The sequence below is a fragment of the Eretmochelys imbricata genome, chromosome 2 (genome assembly GCF_965152235.1).
Source record: "Eretmochelys imbricata isolate rEreImb1 chromosome 2, rEreImb1.hap1, whole genome shotgun sequence".
NCBI lineage: Eukaryota > Metazoa > Chordata > Testudines > Cheloniidae > Eretmochelys > Eretmochelys imbricata.
Window position 1 is genome coordinate 59,903,936 of NC_135573.1, and position 24,521 is coordinate 59,928,456.

Below are 24,521 nucleotides of genomic sequence, written 5' to 3' on the forward strand. Positions count from 1 at the left end.
TTACAAACCAGTGACTACTAATCTACCTGAATCTGATTAACGTACCTTTCCCAATTTTTTTTTAGTAATTTCCCTCCCTCTATGCCATCAATTTCTAAAAATCACTCCCGCTTCCTTTTAAATAAGTAGACCTGATTTTCAAATGTGCAGAGTCCTTGCCAGCTCCCATTGCTTTCAGTAGAGGTTATAGGTGATTATCACCTCTGAAAACCAGACTCCATATTATTAACAAAGAGATAATATATTTTCCTTCCACTGTACAATACTGAGAGGAGCAAAATTAGGGAAAGCTTGTTAAAAGTGAGATTAGAGGCATCACAGACTATAGTACCCATAGCATCCCACAAGCCACATGTCCACTGGCATCTTCTACAGTCTATTTTATGCTGAAAGGGCTAGTACCAAAAAAGGGAGTGTGGTAGCAACAGAAAGGCAAGACCTAGGAACCAGCCATTCTAGACATTTGTTCATTCCCCTAGAGCAGTGTTTCCCAAATTTGGGATGCCACTTGTTCAGGGAAAGCCCCTGGCGGGCCGGGCCAGTTTGTTTACCTGCCGCGTCCACAGGTTCGGCTGATCGCGGCTCCCACTGGCCGCGGATCACTGCTGCAGGCCAGTGGGGGCTGCGGGAAGCGGCACGGGCTGAGGGACGTACCAGCCACCGCTTCCCGCAGCCCCCATTGATGTGCAGCAGTGAACTGCGGCCAGTGGGAGCCGCGATCGGCTGAACCTACGGACGCAGCAGGTAAACAAACCAGCCCAGCCCGCCAGGGGCTTTCACTGAACAAGCGGCGTCCCAAGTTTGGGAAACACCGCCCTAGAGAATGCCATAAATTAGGTCTGAAAGTTGCCTAAACTGTTCTAAGCAATAACAACTTGCCCTGTACACTCTGTGACCACAACCTGACGTGTCAGAAGAGCTAGGCTGGGGAGGCACTCAGTGGCACATGGCACCAATGACAGCCATCCTCCCAGTGATTGGAGGAGCTGACAAAAAGAGCCTGCATCTTTGACAACATGGGCCTAAATCTGCAAGGGTTAAACCTCTGGATACTCAAAATATTTCACTATTCTTAGGGGAGAACTGTGTGAGGGAGAAATATTGGAACAACAGCAGTTTTTACTTTCCTCTTCTTGCTGTTACAGCGTTAGTTTACAAGCTTAGCATATGTAGGTACTGGTAATGAATGGCCAATAAACTATCAAAAATGTTGTCTTTACATTTGTCTTAAAATTACTTCATAATGTTTATAAATCACCTTTCACCAGATTTATATAGAAACAGAGATTATGAATTACGAAATGCTTCCTCTTTTAGTTACAAGTAAAATGTGACCAAATGACTAGGCTACAAACAGTTTTAATTAAATAACAGAGTAATTTACTGTAATTTAGATGTTGCAGTCAACAAAACACTGATTAATAGTTTAATATTTCATGAATTCTATTTAGCCCTATAAATTCAGAGCATGCTGCTCCCAGTACTTATTGATGTATTATATGTATGTTTAATTAAAAGTTAATTATATAATATCTTTGACTGGAACTATACATGAGTTAACTTTGACCAACGGATATTGCTGTTTAGAACAACCAAGCATTTATTTTATGCTTATTTTTATAAATAACTATTTGACTATACAAGATGCATTTTTGAATACCAATATTTTACAAGTCCAGTTCCAGACTTTGTCAGTTCAGAGGGACTGTAAACTAGCTGAAACTAGCCCCTCACCACAGTGGCTAGGGGAATAGGAGGTACTCTGTGAAGTACAAAGAGGTCAGAACAGTTCTATTCCATCTCCCCTTACAGCCCACAATACACAAGGAGTGGCCACAAAAAGAGTTGGCAATAGAAGCACTGCTACACTCTGGCTAGGCTCAGCTTGCTGCATGGCAAGTCCCAAGAATCCAGGAAGCACATTTTGCCTCTCACTCAGCTGCTGCAGCAAAAGGAACCTGTATCCCTGGGTGCAGCCAACTCATTATATTTCCTATAGCAAAACAAAATAATGGAGAATGTGTTTGCTGTTTAGCAATAAAGTACACAGAACTGTCTGATTTGTATGTCTCACATATAGCATATATTTCACATAGAGAGAAATACTTCCCTTCGTAGGAGTGACCAGCCCAATCCCAAGGACCATAGAAGCCCCCGGGAATTCCAAGCAGAGGAGTGGATGTAAGCAAAAGTAATGTGTACAGTGGTGTCTACACTGGATCTGAATAGAGAGGTGCAGTGGGAAGCGCTGGGGGCAGGCAAGTGAAGAAACTCACACACGCTAGGACAGGAGGGATGAGCAAGATGAGAGGTTGCGGGAGCAAGAGGAGAGGTAGTGGTAACGTGATGAAAGGACGCAGGATGCAATGCTGAGGCTACTGGGGGATCAAACTGATATGCTCCGGTGTCTGGTGGAGCTGCAGGAAAGGCAGCAGGAGCACAGACCGCAGCTGCAGCCCCTGTGTAACTGCCCGGCCTCCTCCCCAAGTTCCATAACCTCCTCACCAAGATGCCCAAGATCGCGGAGCAGGGGTGGGGGGCGCTCCGGGCACCCAACCACTCCACCCCAGAGGACTGCCCAAGCAACAGAAGGCTGGCATTTGATAAGTTTTGAAGTGTAGTGTGGCTTAGTCCTTCCCTCCTCCCCTCATCCACCACCCCTCCTGGTGCCTCCCTCCTCACCCACCCCTCCCGGGCTACTGTGGCAGTCATCCCCCTATTTGTGTGATGAATTAATAAAGAATATATGATTGTGAAACAACAATGAATTTATTGCCTCTGCAAGTGGTGATCAAAGAGGGGAGGGCGGTTGGCTTACGGGAAGTAGAGTGAACCAAGGGGCGGGTTTTCATCAGGGAGAAACAAACAGAACTTTCACACTGTAGACTGGCCAGTCATAAAACTGGTTTTCAAAGCTTCTCTGATGCGCAGCATGTCCTGCTGTGGTCTTCTAATCGCCCTGGTGTTTGGCTGCATGTAATCAGCAGCCAGGCGATTTGCCTAAACCTCCCACCCCGCCATAGATGTCTCCGCTTTACTCTCACAGATATTGTGGAGCGCACAGCAAGCAGTAATAACAATAGGAATATTAGTTTCGCTGAGGTCTAACCAAGTCAGTAGACTGCGCCAGCATGCTTTTAAACGTCCAAATGCACATTCTACCACCATTCTCCACCTGCTCAGCCTATAGTTGAACAGCTCCTGACTTCTGTCCAGGCTGCCTGTGTATGGCTTTATGAGCCATGGCATTAAGGGGTAGGCTGGGTCCCCAAGGATAACTATAGGCATTTCAACATCCCCAACAGTTATTTTCTGGTCTGGGAAGTAAGTCCCTTCCTGCAGCTGTTGAAACAGACCAGAGTTCCTGAAGATGCGAGCTTCATGTACCTTTCCCGGCCATCCTACATTGATGTTGGTGAAACGTCCCTTGTGATCCACCAGTGCTTGCAGCACCACTGAAAAGTATCCCTTTCGGTTTATGTACTTGCTGCCAAGGTGGTCTGGTCCCAAGATAGGGATATGGGTTCCGTCTATCGCCCCACCACAGTTAGGGAATCCCATTGAAGCAAAGCCATGCACTATGACCTGCACATTTCCCAGAGTCACTACCCTTGATAGCAGCAGCTCAGTGACTACGTTGGCTACTTGGACCACAGCAGCCCCCACAGTAGATTTGCCCACTCCAGATTGATTCCCAACTGACTGGTAGCTGTCTGGCATTGCAAGCTTCCAGAGGGCTATTGCCACTCACTTGTGAACTGTATGAGCTGCTCTCAGCTTGGTATTCTTGTGCTTCAGGGCAGGGGAAAACAAGTCACAAAATTCCATGAAAGTGCCCTTATGCAAGCAAAAGTTTCGCAACCACTGGGAATCATCCCAGATCTGCAACACTATGTGGTCCCACCAGTCTGTGCTTGTTTCTCAGGCCCAGAATCGGCGTTCCCTGGCATGAGCTTGCCCCATTGCAACCAGGATGTCCAAATTGCCAGGGGCTGTACTTTGAGAGAAGACTGTGTCCATGTTCTCATCAGTCTCGTCACCGCGCTGCCGTCGCCTCCTTGCCTGTTTTTGCAGGTTCTGGTTCTGCACATACTGCAGGATAATGTGCGAGCTGTTTACAAGGTTCATACAGCTGCAGTGATCTGAGCAGGATCCATGCTTGCCGTGGTATGGCGTCTGCAGGAGAGCAGAGTTGCAGCGAAGCGGTGGCTGACGATGGATGCCACGACAATTGATATTGATATTGATAGAGAACGACGAGAGGACCTGTGAGGTGGATTCATGAGAGCAGGAGAGTTGCAGTGAAAGCAGTGGATGACGACGGTTAGCACAGCGCACATTTCCCGAGGAAGAACACACGTACCCAGGAACCCATGACAGACAACGTGGAGAAATTTTCTATTGAGATAATAGCAGCAGAACAGAGTTGCAATGGAAGCAGTGGATGATGATGGATAGCAGTCCTACTGCACCGTCTGCTGAAAGCAGTATGGCATCCACACAGAAAAAGGAGCAAAACGATTGTCTGCCGTTGCTTTCACGGAGGGAGGAGTGACTGGTGACATGTACCCAAAACCACCCGCGACATGGTTTTTGCCCCATCAGGTATTGGGAGCTTAACCCAGAATTCCAATGGGCAGCAGAGACTGCGAGAACTGTGGGATAGCTACCTACAGTGCACTGCTCCGTAAGTCATTTTTAGAAATGAGTGAAATGGTGAGGCCCCACCACATACTTCTCTCTCATGTACTCCCCTCACCAAGCAGAAGACTCAGGTGCCTCCTATGCTTCTTCCTGAACCTCAGCTAGCTCCCTACACAAAGCCAGTTTATGTAGGCCATGTGTGGTCGGGCAGGGATGAATTTTACTTGTGCAATAAAGTAGAGATATTTACTGGTGTCCCTTTATGGATTTTAATTAAAAGAGAAATGGTAGACAACATAAATGAAATCAGCACCCTCCCACGTATGAAATCACATATATTTGGGGGCCATTCACTCTTACAGGGGCATGAGCATTCTTTTAAGGGCCAGGTAACAAAAAACAGCTTTAAATCACATAAAAACAAGTTGTTTGATTTTATTTTGGAGAATGTGAAAAATTTTGAAAATGTAATTTAATATAATCCCTGGACACTTATCTGCTAAACTTTCAACAACTCTTCATCAGCCCCTTCTATCTGAAATTAGGCTCCTCCAAACCCTAGGATTCTCTCCTCATATCAGGCACCACATACTTCTCTCTCATGTACTCCCCTCAATATGACAATGGTGACTCTGTTGCTTCCCTCACCCCATTAAGTGTCTTTGAATAATACTCTCAAAGGAACTAATCGGAATTCTCCCTACCACCCTTGGCAGTAAAGTCTCAGAAAATAAAAATTCCCATATCCTTCTTCACAAATAAAAATGTTCTTTGTGGTTGATCCCTTGTCTTCTCTGTCTCTCTTAGGTGATGGTTAGGAAGAGGAAGCCATCTTCTGCCTCCTTCCCCCTAAGGAAGGGGATGCAGCATCCACCTTTCCTATCACGACTCAAGAACAGAACATCTCTATGCTCTGATTATGCTGCTGAAAAAGCAGGCACATGGCTGGTAAGCCAGCCCCAATAATGAGCTGCATGGCCCATTACTGCCACTGCCCAACACCACCACCAGAGAGCCAGTGCTGAGCAGCCAATTGGAGCTCAGCTCTTTTTTCTTCCTCTAGTCTGAAGCCAGGCTAAGTGAGCTGACCATCATCATGTATTTCTATTTACTTGAATTTTTAAGAATACCTATAGATGCCCATCTGTGGTGAAGCAGAGAACCCTTCCACCAGCACGGAATGGGTTAAGGAAAGCCTTAGGGCCCAGATAGCTCCGCCCTGTTATACCAGCAAACAATGCCAGGCCTGGGAGAGAAAAAGAGGGAGCCTGGCTCAGTTTGGTATTGACTGGCAAAGATACAGGAGCTATCTGCCATCCTACTTGAGGGAATGATCACTAGCCTGAAAAAATAACAAAACCAGCTTCTGACAGACCAAGCAGAGGAGCAAATTCTTACATAAAGGAGCTCTCAAGGCCATAGATGTTGCAGATGTTTTCAAAGGGAGAGTATTTCTACCTATGTCAAGGAGGAACGGAAATGTACTTGTGACAGTCAATGTCCTAGTCTGGGCACATAGACACAGCCTTTTCACTTTAGTGCTTCTAGTCAATGGAGGACTTGATGACTCTAGAAGCACCACAGAATGTAACATTGTACAAGGTACTGTACAACATTAGCATTTGAAAAAAAAAGTGTGAATCACATTTGGAAAAAAATGTGAACCCTTTTCCTTTTGTTACAAACAGTCCACTTTTGTCATTCTAATCACGTAAAATGTTCTGCTTGTGAAAACTGAATGCATTTGCTGTGATTGAGGTACATTAACAATCTGATTTTCCCCCTTCAGCTAAGAGATAACTGAGTACAGTGAATTATCAAAAGCTATTCATTACACTGAATATAATGTTCTCCTTGAGAAAGAGCTTAGTACCAAGATGCTAACTGAAGAACTGAACATGAGAAATAAAATGGGGGGGAGGGGGGAATTTGTTGGTGATAAGCTCTGTAATAATATAAAGGAGCTGCTGTTCCCCATCAATTTTTCTTTTAAATGAGGATAGTCATATTTGTTCCGCAGGATAGAATTAGCAAACAGCTACAACAAACCACCTAAAGAAGGAAGACAGCTTAAACTGTCTCATCTGAAGTACCAATCAAAACATTTCTAAAATCATGCCTCCAATTCCATAAACTAGGGTGACCAGACAGCAAATGTGAAAAATCAGGACGGGGGTAGGGGGTAATAGGAGCCTATATAAGAAAAAGACCCAAAAATCGGGACTGTCCCTATAAAATCAGGACATCTGGTCACCCTACCATAAACACATATACACCTAACTTTATGCACATAAATAAAGTTATGGGACTACACATGTGCATAAGCATCTACAGCAGGGGTCGGCAACCTTTCAGAAGTGGTGTGCCGAGTCTTCATTTATTCACTCTAATTTAAGGTTTCGCATGCCAGTAATACATTTTAACATTTTTAGAAGTCTCTTTCTATAAGTCTATAATATATAACTAAACTATTGTTGTATGTAAAGTAAATACGTTTTTAAAAATGTTTAAGAAACTTCATTTAAAATTAAATTAAAATGCAGAGCCCCCTGGACTGGTGGTCAGGACCCGGGTGGTGTGAGTGCCACTGAAAATCAGCTCACGTGCTGTGCCATAGGTTGCCAAGCCCTGATGTACAATATTGTGCCCAATATCATTAAATCCCTACTACATATTTTCTGGTTGCTGGTATACTGTATATGGAAAATAATACACCTCACATTCTTGATCCTTAAAACTGGACGTTACATAATTTTTAAAAATTAGAGAGTTTTTTGCAATGAGATTTTCAGGAGTCATTAACTATAAAAGCAAAACCTCACCTTCCTCCAGGACTGCTGCTGCTATCCTCACTATCCCATTGTTCATTTTTACTTCTTGGTACTGGAGGTTGCAACATCTCCGCAGCCAATGGATCAGCATCATTCTCCTCGCGACCAACCCATTCTCCAATCACACGAGGTCTTAGAAGAGGAGCATTAAAACCTGTTGTGTCCTGAATAGAAACAAAAGCAAAAAAAACCCCAAAACAACTCTACACTGCTCCTTCTCAGTGATGTTTATAAACTGGAAACAGGGAACAAACAAACACTTACTGCTTCACCTCATGTATTGATTTCTTATTAGAATAATACAGGAGATTAAAAGGTCAAAAGCCTGATCCAATGCCCACGGAAATCGGTGGAAAGACTCTCATTAATTTCAGTGTACATTGGATTTAGGCCCTAACTCCAGAGAGGTTTTGACCAGCCTTGTACTCAGAACTGGAGCTGAGGAAATAAAATATTTTTTGGCTCAGCTGCTGAGCCTATAAAACAAAACAAATCTTTTCAGGTTGAACAAAATGTTTTGTTCCACCTGTGAGAATTTTTCTGTTTATTTGTTTTTTAGTTTCATTTTGGTTTTGGGTGTTTCTTTTACCCTTTTTAAAGAATAAATAATTCTAGCTAACTTTCAAAATAAAATGTCATTTCAAAACAAAGTTAAAATGCTGTACTTTAAAATGTTGATATGAAATGTTTCAATTTTTTTAAAAAAGAATTCTCTTTTGGCCATAATTACTCCCCAAAGTTATGAATAGTTTTGGGCTACCCAAAACTGCATTTTTCAGCAGCTAATTATTTGTCTGAAAAATTTCATCCAGCTTCACTCAGAACCTCTCTTCATTTTTCCCTTTAAAATCCAATAGTTTTGAACAGGAGTGGCAGGTGTCCATCACTACTGATTTGGCTTTAAAACTATACATTCTTAATAAACCCCCTCCTATTGGAAGCACCACTGTTTCAATTATGTTAAGCAATGAATGAGGTCACTTGAATATTGAAGAACACGGCGAAGATGGTATATTTCGCTTTAATATCATCTCTCTTTTGCATTATGAATTCAGTGTGAAAATCTTACTGAGCATGGAAATTAACTGAATATTTTAAAATAATCCTGCCGGTTTTTTGTGTTCCATATTTTCAAATCCACAATTAAAATATATTTTTTATTTGGCTGACATTCAGTGCATTGCAATAGGCAATAAATAATGTATATCGTGTATTACCACTGTGATAAACTACAATTTCAAAGCTAGAAGTCATATTTTTTTGACAATTTGCTTGAAGATATATGGTGGAATAACTAGTAGGAGACAAAAAAAAAATAACTGGGCATTTTAAAAACTTTACTGATGTTTCACAGCATCACACAGAAACAAATGGCCCATATGATTACGTAAAGAGTTTGTATAAAAGTACTGCAAAAGCCTTTCCCATTTTCTCGGTGTGTGTCCTTATGTATACAGTGGGAGTTGATGCAGAATAGCGATAATTTGAAGAAAATCATTATGCTCCAGAATTGCCATTTTGAAATGATGTGATGGAGATAGTTATCCTGCACTCATTGAATGCCATTTCTAGGACAGCAACGAAACTTAAAATGCAGTGCTCCTAATTAAGATATATATTCTGATCTGTAATGAAAGACAGTCATTTTAGGAAGACAAATCCTTATGGCCCTTATTTGGCTCTGCATCCCATGAAATAATCCTACTGTAAGAACAACACAGTTCTAATAAATGGCATCTGGAGAAGCAGCAGCAGGATGATTATTTAGATTCACAATCATATGTTTTTGTCCTCCTCAACAACAAATGATCTTTAAAGGAACACTAAATAATTGGGATGACTAGTTTAAATTATAGTAAATGCAAAGTTTGAAATATTAGCAGTTATTCATAACATAAACCACCAAAGTGTTCATAGTGTTTGAAATCTGTAAATAATGTCTAGCCAATTAACATAAGGAAGCCAAATGTAGGAGTTAAAAGACAAAACTTGAAATTGAAAAGATTTCAAATGCCAGATCCTATATTCCTTGATCAATTTCGTGTGTCTGTGTGAGCACGCAAGCGTTTTGTTCACATAACAGGTGTCTAACTCTGCACCAGTCTAGGGTTTTCCTTACGTAGGAGGAAATCCTCAGCTACCTGTTCAGGGCTGTTTTAGGGCCACTTGGAGTGGCACAGAAGACCTTAGAAAGAGCCAGAATCTTACCCTGTATGGGAAGGAATGTTTTTGAATTATATCTATATATCCAGCCTGCAGTTGGCTCCCATCCATTCCACCCATTAACTTCCCCAATGCAGAGTCAGCTGTAAAATCTGGGTCTTAATCTCTTTTGCTCTTTAGCTATTATTGTTTGTATTACCATAACATCTCACCACATTCCCTCACTCCACCTTTTACCCTATACTTCTGTAAAATGTATGTTTGCCACTGTCTTTTTCATGTCAGTTTAATTCTGTCCAGAGTTCCCCTATAGGCCCACTGAAATCATTGTTTAGGTGGTGACATTTTACTGCAAGGTTGAGATGACATTGTAGCAATACTGAAAACTATCTTAAAATTGAAAAGCTAGTAGTTGAAAAGGGAGACAATTGTATAGGGAAAACAAAGTGATTTAGCACATTTTAGGATTGCTGCCATTTTTGTTGTGTGGTACTCTTAAATTTTTCAGAAATTTGTGGAAAATGTTTTTTTGCTGTAGGAATTGTGTTGTAAAGCAGTCAGTAGCATAACAGTCACCACAGGAATCAGGGGACAGTGGTCCCTGTCACTTGACAGATGTAATCCTGACCCATGTCATGTGACTAGAGGGAGGAAATAAAGATTAGTATTTTTCTAGTACTACTGTGTGTCATGCCGTTGTTACAGATAATGTTCCAATTACAGAGTTTCTAAAAGTGTGTAAAGGCCTCATGGCCTCTCTTACCCCTCGGAAGTGCTTGCTAACAGTTCCAACTGCTCTTAGCCAAAGGAGAGAGAGTGAAAGAGAGGGAAAATTTATAATTAGCTAACAAATTGGTTTTATCTGCTGCCTCATATTTTGCTGAAAATTGTGGCTTACCATAAGGAAAAATTGAAGAGACCCTTAAAAATCCACACTTTTTTCAGACTCAACTTTCTCCTGTCCCTACCTGCAATATACGTTGTGCATTTTGCATATGACTATTTAGCACATGAATGCTATTTTCCCTTTTTATGCTGACTTCCATTCAAACAGTTGGAGGTCCTGAGCATCTTATATCACAGCATTTTCAAGCTCAATTTAATAAATAAGTTTAACAAATCACGTTATACCTTGCTTCCATTTTAAAACTGAGTTAGATCAACACATCAAAATGTCAGTGACCTAATTTATTTCTTTCCTTTCAATCTTACAGCCCCTCACAGTAAGAGTGGTAAACAAGAAGTCAGAGAAGATTGTATTGAGAAAACTGTGTTATTATTTGGAGTGTTCCTTCAAAATGATCGAGTAAATTAAGATACAATATTTAATTTACAGTCAGGTTTTCACCTGCATCTCCCATTTAAACCTTGAAATACTAGCCTGACGAGTGCCTTAAAGGACAAACAGGATAGAGAATGGTGTGTCCTGGATTTTCCAGAGGATAAGTAGGAATTTAAGAGAGTCAGCCTGTAATCTTAGCCATATGCATGTGTCTTCCCATAAGCTTGGGGAGGAGGAGAGGGAATTGTGTCCAATTTGATGATTTAAAGTCATCGCTCGAATCCCATCAGAATGCTCCAGGACACTGTTCTGGCACTTTTTTGGGGAGCCAGAACAGCAACTCAGCTTTTCTGGTACTTGTGTTCTGCCACTTCTCGAGTGCAGCACTCACCCGTTGTTTAAAGTTGAGATTTGTTCTCCTCTATAGATTATAGTTTAATGGATCCTGTATTTATGGGTGCAGTATATTTGTATTTACAGGATTAGAAAATGAAAAAAGTATCTTTGAGATAGCACAGATAAAAAATAGTCTTAGAAAAAAACCCTAATTGAATGTTTTAATATTAGGCTGGGGTGTAGGGTGTCAAAACTTATGTCCTGGGCCACCTTCACCCGAATCACTGACTCTTTGGTATTCTCCAATTACTAACTGTTACTGCTAAAAGTGAGTGAAACAAAGGAATTGGTATGCACTGTTGCCAAATCTCAGAATGTTATTTAAATCTCACTTTATCTGAAGTTTTATGTAAAGCCCCAATCCCTGGAGGCTTCTGATTCAGAATGTTAGCTTTATTTTTAAAAAACAGCCCTTACATTTCTGAAGAAGAGGTTGGAAATGCCAAAGAAGGTCAAAAAACAAAAGGCAAATAAAACTCCCCAATATATTATTGTATATTAATATATTATTGTTCAAAAATCTCATGACTTCTGAATCTCTCGTGATTTTGGGGTCTTACTCATTACATTTTAAAAACATTGGGTTAGCAATGCGACTATTACATCTCATATGCATAAAACTGCATTTGAAATTAGACATTTTCATTGTAACCATATCAGACAATATCAAGTCTCTAGATTGTAAATGTACTTGGCCACGTTATTCTCTGATGCAAGCTAAAACAAGGCACTTGAATTGCCTCTGGAATACAAGGACAGGCAGAGGGGCCCCATGCTGGTAGCAAGTATACTGGAAGGCGGTTGCAGCTGCAACCCTGCAATTCGTATTCCATAAAGCTGAGGATCTGGAGCTAGCAGTGCACTCCCGAAGTGGAAGGTTCTGCCCCAGGAGAGGATGAAGCAAAATACTAACAGCTGATTCAACTCATTCTTCTGGGCAACCAGCAGGACATTCTCAGAGTCTGGGCTGCATTTCAAGCTACTCTTTCCTTGTGGAACCTAGTGATATCAGTGGTTCAAATACCATCTGCCCTTTCTAAAATGTAAATAGCACCCAGAATGCAGCAGCCCTCACTGGAGGAGCCAGAGAACCAATGCATGAACTAATCATACTTCCAGGAACCCTTTCGGGCAGTGCTGGCCCTAGCCTTTGCAACGCTGTCTGTGAAATAACATGAACGGAGATGTGCAATTGGTGTTTGTCTATTACCCACCCATTGCCTATAATTACCCATTACCCCACTATTATTAACATTGCTATTTAACCTGAGTGTCTCACACATTTAAGATGTAGCTATGAATAAATATTGAAAATATTTTCAAATAATTTAATTACCTTTAGTAAACATATCCAGGGCTACACATTTCAGGAAAGGATGCAACTTGATTTTAAATAACTAATTAAAAGAACAGTTTTCTAATACAGCACTCTTTAAATAGTGTATCTTGAATTCTAAAAATGCTTTAAAACTGAGTGAGTTTTTTATGTTCCCCTGTTATATTGAGCAGGGTCCTTTGTGGAATCCTAAGACTATGATAGCCAACATGCTCAGGCTCATCCCTCCTCCTGTGAAGTTGTGTTTACTGCTTCTTTATGAAAATTAAACCAGGCAGGAGAGGTTTTATAGTGCTGCAGAGACATAGAGCAGCTTTAGGGATAATACTGTTTTATGTTTAATACTGTTACTGTACAATGTTAGAGGGTGACTCCTGTAGTTCAAAGGTCAAACTAGATGATCATAATGGTCCCTTTTGGCCTTAAATCTATTGATCTGTGAATCACAACACCTCTCCTTCAGTTTCTTTCTGTGCACACTCTGCCTGCTGCCTCTTTGCTTTCAGTGTCAGCTTTGCTCCTGCTCTTACTGGGGAAAAAAAAATCTTCTTGCAGGGGCTAGAAAAGGGTTTATCTCACCAACAAAACAGTAAAACTAACTATACACAAAGTAATTACACTGAATAAAGAGGAAAGATATGTAAATTAATCTGTTTTAATTATAGTAATTTTAGGAATTTGCGACAAGGTGAGTGAGGTCATATCTTTTATTGGAACAACTTCTGTTAGTGAGAGGGACAAACTTCGGTGACCTGAAGAGCTCTGTGTAGCTCAAAAGCTTGTCTCTCTCTCGCCAAACAGAAGTTAGTCCAACAAAAGATATTACTTTACCCACCTTGTCTCTCTAATATCCTGGGACCAGCACAGTTACAACTACATTGCATAAAAAAAATTAATGTAATTTTCAAAGTGATGGTTTCTCTTTATTTTTTTCCACTTTACATATTTTACTCAGAAACATATGATAAAGCAGATGCAATAATGTAAAGATGTGAAACAGTTTGCACGATTGAAAAGTAGACAAGGATTAAAACAAAATTTCAGAATGTTCTAAATAAGCAGTTAAGTACAGTAACAAATTAACTCCATTTTTGCTGAAATTTATTTAACAAATCAGTAATGTCACCAATACATTGCTTCCCATTAAATGGTGATTTTCACACTGAAACATAACATTTCAAAATATTGCATGTTTTGAGGCAAAAAGAGGTCTTCATCAAGATGAAATATAAGTTTCTTTAGATACTTCCTCAAAAATAAAAAAAAGTGTGTGGAATAGTGAATTCTCTTTCACTCAAAATGCTTCTGTTCTTCAACAAAAAAAGTGACATTTCACAGGTTTATGACAGGCAAAACAATTATGACTGGCTCACTCATTTCAATACAAACTATTCACATTGTCAGGGTTCTAATAGCAGGTCTTTTGTTTTTACATTTAACAACTACTACTAGGCACAGTTCTAGATATGTGTAAAAAGTAAGAGTAAAGGTCCAAGTCCTGAAATGCTTATAAGCACATGCTTAACGTAATTAACAGGATTACTTGAGTTTAGAATGCATGTTACCATTAAAAAGATCAGTGCCAAAACAGACAAAAGGTGTGAGTAAACACCATCATTTGTAGATAGCAGCCCAATATCCCACATGACTCCTTGGCAATATCCATCATGCTTCGCTGAAACCCCTGTCTTGGAAAAGTCTCTCCATCACTTTAAGTGGCCAGAATTGAGGAGCTCATCTTATACTGCAGGCAACTGTGAACTTAGTTTTCATGTTGTTTTTCTGGCATGTGCATAGCTAATCAGATTTGGGGCCAAAGAATACTCCTAAAGATTTTCACAAACAGTATAATTAACTTAAATTTTATAGGAGCTACCCAAAAATATGACCTCAAATCAAAAATATTTATACTTCTCGGAAATATTTAGCTTTAGATATCCTATTAAATTATCGCTATAGACCAAATTAAGCAAAATAAGATGTACAGCTCAATAGCTTTTATGTGACCTGAGCTAAACCCCATTAAAGTCAATGGGAGACTTTCCGCTGATGCCAGTGGACTTTCGATCAGGTCCATAACATATATGAGCCCTGTCAATGCCCCTTAGGTACCCAACTCCCCACTGAACTAAATAAGAGTTAAGCATACGTGCAAGGACTGCAAGATTGAACTCTCACTGCCTAAAACTACATAAAAATCTGCCTGTTTGCACTATTCATTAGGTACACAATATCTCTTACCTTCTCAAGTTCATCAGAAATAGCAATGCCTGAAAACAAAGCAGATTTTAAAAAGCAATTTGAGAAACATTCTTTGTGGAAATGTATTTTGTTACAGTAAGTAAAACAAATTTTAATCTTGAAACTTGCATAATTCTCTTCTTGCAAATGCACTCTGTTATATTATGTTCCATTAGTGAACTTGACCAAAAGCAATGTACCATAATTTTCTTCAGGTGCAATAGAATCAAACTGAGCTTTCAAACAATTATGAAACTCTGGAAATTTGTAAAAAGAAAAGGAGTACTTGTGGCACCTTAGAGACTAACAAATTTATTTGCTCAAATAAATTTGTTAGTCTCTAAGGTGCCACAAGTACTCCTTTTCTTTCTGGAAATTTGTGGCTGTGATAATGGACTGGCGAAAAGCTAAAAATTTGCTTCTATTTGTTTTCTAAAATTAAAAAAGCAATTTAATATTTCTAGTCTGAGCACATTATGATTCAAATCCTGCTTTGACCAACAAACATCCACACAGCATATGTATTGTATCTGCCTGCCATCAAAAGGCAACATAAGCCTGACTCTGCTCTACTTTGCACTTGCAGGAATAACTCCATGAAAGTCAATAGAATTAAACCTGTTAGAAGAGAATTAAGTCCAGTGTCTTGCAGGGAACATCACGCTACTAGATAGGGCAGCTCTTCCAAATCCTGAGGAAGTACAACATGGCACCTAATATTCTGATGACTTACACTTTCGGCTGATAGCAACATATACAGTTGCCTGCTTGAGGCTTCACTATGTCCCATTTATATCATATCTGTGTGCATATGGTGTAGGCTGCAGTGTGTTAAACGTGCATAGCTGCCAGTACAACCCCATGTGCTATGAAAAGGATGCTGCTCATCCTGCCTCACTATGTCATATGCAACACCATCCTGCACCCTTTTCTCCTGGTATTCCACTGAACCCGTAGAGTGATTTTGCTCTAAACCTCAGCCAAAACTTTTGGGGGATGGATCACTTGATGATTACCTGTTCTGTTCATTCCATCTGGGACACCTGGCATTGGCCGCTGTTGGAAGATAGGATACTGGGCTAGATGGACCTTTGGTCTGACCCAGTAGGGCCATTCTTATGTTCTTATGACTGTCATCTAAGACTTATAAAGTGATCCTGCTCTCCAGTATAGGACAGCTCATTTTATAAGCTACGCATTATACATCTAGGAGCAGATTTGAGAGCTAAAATTGTTCTTTATCTTTGTAAATTTACCCTGGGGTTAGCTCAGTCTAAACTTATTTCCAATAATACTGCACACAGTTAACAGCATGTTATTTTTATACTGTAGGTGTATGATATTTTACTTTATTGATAAATTTTCAAATATACCAACATGTTGCTATTTTTCATTTTAGATGGCTTACTTTTACTGATTTGTTTTTAAAACATAGTGAAATACAAACAGAACTATAATTAACATTTTAGGACCTGATCAATACATGTTAATGGAACATTTTTTCAGTCATTCAGTGTTTACAAATTAAATTCAACAAAATGCACTTTGTCTACCCCCACAGCAATTAATCTGTTTTCAATACCTTAAGGCTTTTATTTAGTACATAACTACACTACTGTCCATATAGTATGTGGAGCAGGAACTTGTCCCAGTTCGAGTAACATATGCCATGAAATCCATTGTTCCTCCCTTCACTCTCACCCCCGAGTTGTGTGGGTGTATGCAAGTGAAACCAGCTGCCCAGAAGTAAAGAGTGAAAATGAAATGTAGCTGTCTCTTCACCATGCACAGCTCTGTAAACCTAAGTAAGGATTTCCAAAACCCAGCTCTCCATAGCATTTGATTTTTTCTGGAAAACTAAAGCTAATCCAGATATTATGATCTATCCATTCAGACACTCTACATCTTCTCAGCAACTTTCAATGATTTTTTAAACCAGTTTTTTTGCCCTGTGAGCAGTCCCCTATTCTCCTGCTCCACATGTCCAGTCACTAATGTTGGGTCTCTTGAGCCAGAAAGCAACGCAGATGGACTTCTTTTCATTGTCAAAAGCAATCACAAAAGAAGCAGAATCATTACAAAGCCCAGGATGACTCTATGCCTAGGAGGCAGTGCTGGTGCTAGCCTATTTGGGGCCATAAACAGGAATATTGTTGCACCCTGACAACACATACTAACAACTAACAGGGGGCCCCCTTGAGCTGTGTGGGGCCCTAAGCAATTGCTTAATCTGCTTATGCCTAGCACCGAGGAGGGTAAAGTAAACAAGAAGCAGAAGGGCTCCGTACCTGCCTAAGAAGGGGTTACGTTCTGCCTGAGGAGGGGTTATGTTGTAAGACCCTAGGGAAGAGCTCATTCTTAAGCAGGAAAAGAAGAGACCATGGCAGGAGTATAAGGAAGGAGGAGCCACATGGAAGTCAACATAACTTGGCTCCTGTCCAATGTCCTAGAATCCTGAAGATAACGATATACACCAAGGTTAGGATTCAAAGGGTTAATGGCAAGAGCATTTCTCCATCCAGATTTACTTCTTAAGGAATTTTCCTTGAGTTTAAATTCAGGGAACTAGAAATGACAAATGTGAAAATGATAACATACCCTGATGTTCCCATTATGCCAAAAGGAAATCATTCTATACTACAAATGGTCAGGTTTTCTGTTTGCAGGATTCCTTCCCACAGAATACCTACTGATTTATTATTTCATTATAAATATGCTTATAGACCCTAATCAGGGATGAAGGTCCCACGGTACCACGCCCTGAACATTAAGTAGGAAAAGTTACACATGTACCATAGCTGATGATATCATAAGAAATAAACACAGAACAAAAAAAGCAGAATTTTAGGGATTCATATATTTGTAATCACAGGGCCAGATCCTGAAGTCCTGTCTCATACCTACATCACTCCCTCCCTATGGCAATACAGGAAAACAAGAGAGGGATTTCAATGAGGACTTCTTCACAGAGATCCTCCCACATGGCTTTTTTCATGCATCTTCAAAAGGGGCAATGTGGACAACCCTCAAAGCAGGCAGATCCCCCAGGATCCAAAGGATTCCAGGGCCATCTGAACTGATGCTGGGCCCCAGTGACTTCTTCTAACTCCCTAATAGCAGAGCTTGATTGAAGTGTTGCTAGCAGAGACTTCCAGTGGCTATGGGTGCTCCCTGGACAGGGTGAATCATAACCCCCAAACAACTGTATCTGAGTTACCACAGTTACTTCCTTAACTGTTGGCAAATACTGACTTTTTGTTGTTAAAGCAGGTTATTTTCAAAGTAATTTATTTATTTGAAAATGACACAGTCAATTTAAAAACCACACTTCTGTTCATAACGTTTACTCACTATTGTTGCAATTAAGTCATAAAATTCTGAAAACTGATAAAATTAGAGCAAAAAACATCACTCCATTTTCATTACCTTGTGCATTTGACACCATTTTCCTTGTACAGCCTATCAAATTCCATTGTTTGTGTGAATTTTTTTTTATACAGCACAGGGGAGAGAACACACATTTTAAAAAATAGAAAAATATGACTGTAAAACAAAAGATTGTCAAGTAGACAAAGGGATAAACCTGGTATATGAAACTATTTTAAATTCATTTATTGTAACTGGTTACATTTCAAGTTGATGGTGTCAGTTTAAAACAGAATTATTTGTAAATATGAAATCTAAACACATACTGTTAAGCTGAAATCAAACGATTATCACTTAATTCTGGTCTTTCAGACTCTGGCCTCTGAATACGATTTAATTTAATATAATCTAATCTAAAAACTAACAGAATTTTATGTTAAAGATTCTGAAATATCTTTTCTTCTGACATGGTACAATGCCAGATGTTTCAAAGGGAATGAACAGAACATGGCAATTAACAAGTGATCCATCCAGGGTCATCCAGCCTCAGCTTCTGGCAGTCAGAGGTTTAATGACACCTGGACCATGGAATTGCATCCCTGGCCATCTTGGCTAATAGCCATTGATAGACCTATATTCCATGAATTAATCTAATTCTTTTTGGAACCCTCTTCTACCTTTACCTTTTGGGACCATTGAAATAAAAATACAATTGTGTATGTGTTATTGTGAACTGTATGTAACTTCTTTAGGAGACTGACTAATGCAACACCTGGAAAGTATTAGGAACTCCAAAGCCCTTTTGGGGACAATACATGTGAAGTGTATATCCTAGAAAGTACTTGGAAGGAAGGAAATGCAAATCCAAAGGCATATTCAAAGGTGTCTCACAGGTATTTGTTGCATTCCTTCCCACTCCCAGTTGAGCCCTGTGTATGCTGTAGAGGGGCTAGCAATGTGCCTGTGTGTAACAGGGTGAACTTATCCCAACCCTTTCCTATGCAGTGTGGGGTAAGTGGGCTGAGACAGCCCCATCCCCATGCCCCTACTGGTTATGCCCCATATGCAGTACCAGTATAAGAGTGAGCAGCTCAGCTAAGTGGGGGCTCACTACCAGAGAGGAAGGATGTCCGCTGCAGGCTCCAGCCTCAGAGTCGTCGCAGCCCCCGACTGCGGAAGCCAGAGGCGCTGAGACCCTGGCAGACTGCTGCACTGGGCAGCACAGCCTGGGGAGGAGGTGACCAGCCCTCTCTGAAGAAAGAAGTGGTTCGGGACTATTTAGAAAAGCTGGATGAGCACAAGTCCATGGGGTCGGATGCGCTGCATCCGAGAGTGCTAAAGGAGTTGGCAGATGTGATTGCAGAGCCATTGGCCATTAGCTTTGAAAACTCATGGCGATTGTGGGAGGTCCCGGATGACTGGAAAAAGGCTAATGTAGTGCCCATCTTTAAAAAAGGGAAGGAGGAGGATCCTGGGAACTACAGGCCTGTCAGCCTCACCTCTGTCCCTGGAAAAATCATGGAGCAGGTCCTCAAGAAATCAATTCTGAAGCACTTAGAGGAGAGGAAAATGATCAGGAACAGTCAGCATGGATTCACCAAGGGCAAGAAATGCCTGACTAATCTAATTGCCTTCTACGATGAGATAACTGGCTCTCTGGATGAGGGGAAAGCAGTGGACGTGTTGTTCCTTGACTTTAGCAAAGCTTTTGACACGGTCTCCCACAGTATTCTTGCCAGTAAGTTAAAGAAGTGTGGGCTGGATGAATGGACGATAAGGTGGATAGAAAGCTGGCTAGATTGTCGGGCTTAATGGGTAGCGATCAATGGCTCCATGTCTAGTTGGCAGCCGGTATCAAGTGGAGTGCCCCAAGGGTCGGTCCTCAGGCTGGTTTTGTTCAATATCTTCGTTAATGATCTGGAGGATGCTGTGGATTGTACCCTCAGCAAGTTTGCAGATGACACTAAACTGGGAGGAGAGGTAGATATGTTGGAGGGTAGAGCTAGGATACAAAGGGCCCTAGACAAATTAGAGGATTGGGCCAAAAGAAATCTGATGAGGTTCAACAAGGACAAGTGCAGAGTCCCGCACTTAGGACGGAAGAATCCAATGCACCGCTACAGACTAAGGACCAAATGGCTAGGCAGCAGTTCTGCACAGAAGGACCTAGGGGTTACAGGGGACAAGAAGCTAGATATGAGTCAACAGTGTGCCCTTGTTGCCAAGAAGGCCAATGGCATTTTGGGATGTATAAGTAGGGGCATTGCCAGCAGATCGAGGAACGTGATCGTTCCCCTCTATTCAACATTGGTGAGGCCTCATCTGGGAGTATTGTGTCCAGTTTTGGGCTCCACACTACAAGAAGGATGGGGAAAAATTGGAAAACGTGCAGCGGAGGGCAACAAAAACGATTAGGGGACTGGAACACATGAGTTATGAGGAGAGGCTGAGGGAACTAGGATTGTTCAGTCTGCGGCAGAGAAGAATGAGGGGGGGATTTGATAGCTGCTTTCAACTACCTGAAAGGGGGTTCCAAAGAGGACGGATCTAGACTGTTCTCAGTGGTAGCAGATGACAGAACAAGGAGTAATGGTCTCAAGTTGCAGTAGGGGAGGTTTAGGTTGGATATTAGGAAAAACTTTTTCACTAGGAGGGTGGTGAAACACTGGAATGCGTTACCTAGGGAGGTGGTAGAATCTCCTTCCTTAGAAGTTTTTAAGGTCAGGCTTGACAAAGCCCTGGCTGGGATGATTTAGTTGAGGATTGGTCCTGGTCTGAGCAGGGGGTTGGACTCGATGACTTCCTGAGGTCCCTTCCAACCCTGATATTCTATGACGCCCCAATACCTGCGGACACCACAGGGAGTTCGAAGCCACCAGGAACAACCCAGGCAGAGGAACCCAATAGTCGCCCAGACCACAGAGTCATGGTAGGAAGTAGCCCAGGGCTACCCTTATAGACCCATACTTGACGGGGCCCGCCCAGGCAGCTTATTGCAACCTTGACCACTGAGAAGCACTAGACTATGAAAAGGTGAAGGAGGCTATACTTGATCACACAGGCATCAGCCCTGAGACATACCAAACAGTGTTTCCGTTGAGAGTGGTACCCTTTGGGGCTATATGAAGAGCAGTGGCCCAGCACCTCACGTATTATGCCTGGCTGTGGCTGGAACTGGACAAGCAGTCCAGAACCCAGGTAGCAGAAGCCATAGTCCTGGAGCAGTTCACTCAAATCCGCCCAGCCGGGGGGAAGTTTACTTGATGGCCAAAAGTGGAGAGCCACGGGACTGAAAACCAGAAGAGTTGAGGGAAAGGGATCAACCAGCTGGGGGAAGCCCATGCCTGACAAAGTCCGGAGGATCCCAATGCCTGTCTGAGGCCCCGGCCAACCACCTAGGCACAACTCAGTGGCCGCTTGCCACCCAAGTCTCATCCCAATGGGATGAAGACCCTTGGGTGGGGTTCGGGTTGCTGAAAATGGACTCTCTGGCCACAGGAACTGAGACAGTTATGAGCATGGCCAAGACAGGCATTTCCAAAGGGATTGACCCTACATGGATTGCAATTATAGACAAGCCTGGGTAGCCAGTCCACAGGCCCAGAAGATGACCCCAGAGAAGCTTGGGGTCCCTGTGCATGTAAATGGGACACCCTTGGTGGCTCTCATTGGCTCCAGACGTAGTCAGACCCTCATCCAGAGCGAGCTAATCCCAACCCTTGAACCAAACAGGTCCCAAATACACCTACAGTGCATCCACCATGAAATCAGGTCTTTTGCTTGCTTTTACCCTATACTATACAGATTTCACAGGGGAGATCAGCATTTCTCAAATTGGGGGTCCAGACCCAAACGGGAGTGAGTGAGTGTGTGTGGGTGTGTGTGTGTGTGGGTGTGTAAACAAGGTTATTTTAGAGGGGTCACGGTATTGCCACCTTTACTTCTGTGCTGCCTTCAGAGCTGGGCAACCAGAGGGCAGCTTTTGGCCGGGCACCCAGCTCTGAAGGCAGCACTCCGCCAGCAGCAGTGCAGAAGTAAAGAGTGGCAATACCACGCCTTGCCATCCTTACTTCTGCGTTGCTACCTTCAGAGTTGGGTGGCCAGACAGCGGCGGATGCTGACTGAGGGCCCAGCTTTGCAAGCAGCAGCACAGATGTAAGGGTGCCAATACTATACCATTAATTCCTTACTTCTGGGCTGCTGCTGGCAGCAGCGCTGCCTCCAGAGCTGGGCTCCTGACCAGCAGCTGCCGCTCTCCAGCTGCCCAGCTCTGAAGGCAGCACCACCAGCAGCAGCAGTGCAGAAGTAGGGGTTGTGGTACTGCTACCTTCTTACAATAATCTTGTGAACCCTCCCTCTCCCTGCGTTAACAACTCCTTTTAGGGTCAGGACCCTACAATTACAACAGCGGTGACATTTCAGATTTAAATAGCTGAAATCGTGAAATTTACAATTTTTAAAAATCCTATGGCTGTGAAATTGACCAAAATGGACTGTGAATTTGGTAGGGCCCTAAGAATGAGATAAGCCACCCTGTTACATGCACCCTCCAACTCCTTTACATCTAGAATACTGGTCAATTGTTTGTCATGATTTTCTTTTATCTCAGCATAGATTAATATACTGCCCATAAATATACCACCTCTTTGTCCTCTAAGTTGTTCTCTCATTTTCTGTTGTGGATTGGAGATTTCTTTGTGATGTCAAATGGCAATCTGTAGTAACAGTACTGTGAGAGTGAAGAAATAAATGTGTTCATTGTGTCAGTGTCTGGAGGCAGGGTCCTCTGCCTAAAACTGACTTCCAGCATGAAGTAATGAATAGAGGTTGATTCCATTCAATCTAGGAATAATATCTTCCATAGTAAAGAAAGCAAATTTGTCTTTAGGCAGATTTCTCTAACTTTGATATGCTGAGCCATAAGTGCACTTTCAAAATATTTTTAAAGGAGAAAGTTAGAAAGGGTATAAATTATTAATAATCCCTAGCTCTTATATATAGTCATCATTTGTACTAGAGTATAATTCATACTGCTCTATTGTAATAAAACCAAATATCATTAATACACCGTATAGTGTATTTTAATTTTCATTCACTCTTTGACTACAACCTTTCACGGAGCAATGTTTAGCATTTGGTGTCAAAAATTTAACAGCAACAAGTTCATTTTCACAAACACTAGGGGAATATATAAGCTTAGTCTAGCCTAAAACAAAGCATCAAAAACCCTGTAATGCTAAATCTCCTCTCTGATGAATGGCACACCAGTTAATGAACTTATATGTAATAAGAAAATGTAATATATTTAAATGTATGTAATGAAAAACATAAACCAGCAAGTTAGTTGAGTGAAAATGACTCTCACAAAACTAAGGGAGATCTATCATCATCTGCCCTCATTGGGACTCATTTTGAATTAAAATATGGAAAGAGAACATAATGTGTGTAATTTATTAGTTCAGCCCAGATCCTTTCCTTTTTGTAATCACTTCTGTACATGCGCACCCCCTCAAACTCATGCATAGTAAGTTGCTGTGTACACCATATTCTAGGAAAAGATATACAACTTGTAATATAGAGGAGCATTCATTAAGAGTGAATGTAAATATACTTTTGCATTTTCCTAATCAGCCAGAAGACGGCTATAGAGTTCCCAAGAGCCAATTTTTCTCCTGTTCAGTAAAGCGTTCTGGTTTTCATGCACCAGGGCTCCATCCAAAATCTGAGAGTAATAGTTCCAGAGTTAACAGAATAACCTGATCAACCGCTCTGACAGGGAAGTGATATGAAATCTCAGATTCAGAGCCTGAAAAGAAAGAACAGACTTCCCAATTTTGTTTAATTTACTAGAGTCTTATATGTTCCATTGAGTCACTTCATCCACAAGACATTACCACAATTTTATTTTCCCCAGTAAGAATCCAATAACCTTAAGACACTTTGAATTGAAAGTCTGACGCTATGTGTCTCTGTTCCTTTTATTATTAATCACAATTATTTTTTGTGTTTCTATACTTCCATCTTGAATGATACTCAAGTGCTTTACAAACTATAACCATGCAACACCACTGAAACACCTCCAAAGTGCAATGCAGCAATTTGCCAGTGTATAGTATGCTGTCCAGCAAGGTGGGAGGGAGACATTTTGGATAAATCCCATTCCTGAGAAAAGTGCTTTAATCTTTACTATCCTTGCTGAGCAGACAGGACCATCTTTAAGTGTCCAGTCCAAAAGAGTTTGAGAAATAAAATTAATTAAGTC

General features: G+C 41.4%; 1 protein-coding gene across 1 annotated transcript in view; it reads right to left on the bottom strand.

Moving 5' to 3' along the window:
* C2H8orf34 (chromosome 2 C8orf34 homolog) overlaps positions 1–24,521 on the bottom strand; it is a 228,313-nt gene that overhangs the window by 146,897 nt on the left and 56,895 nt on the right. Inside the window, exons 5-6 of the mRNA XM_077808680.1 lie at positions 14,894–14,922; positions 7,467–7,639 (exon numbers count right to left, since the gene is read on the bottom strand). Of these exons, the coding sequence (XP_077664806.1) occupies positions 7,467–7,639; positions 14,894–14,922 (202 nt within the window). The remainder of the gene's footprint in view (positions 1–7,466; positions 7,640–14,893; positions 14,923–24,521) is intronic.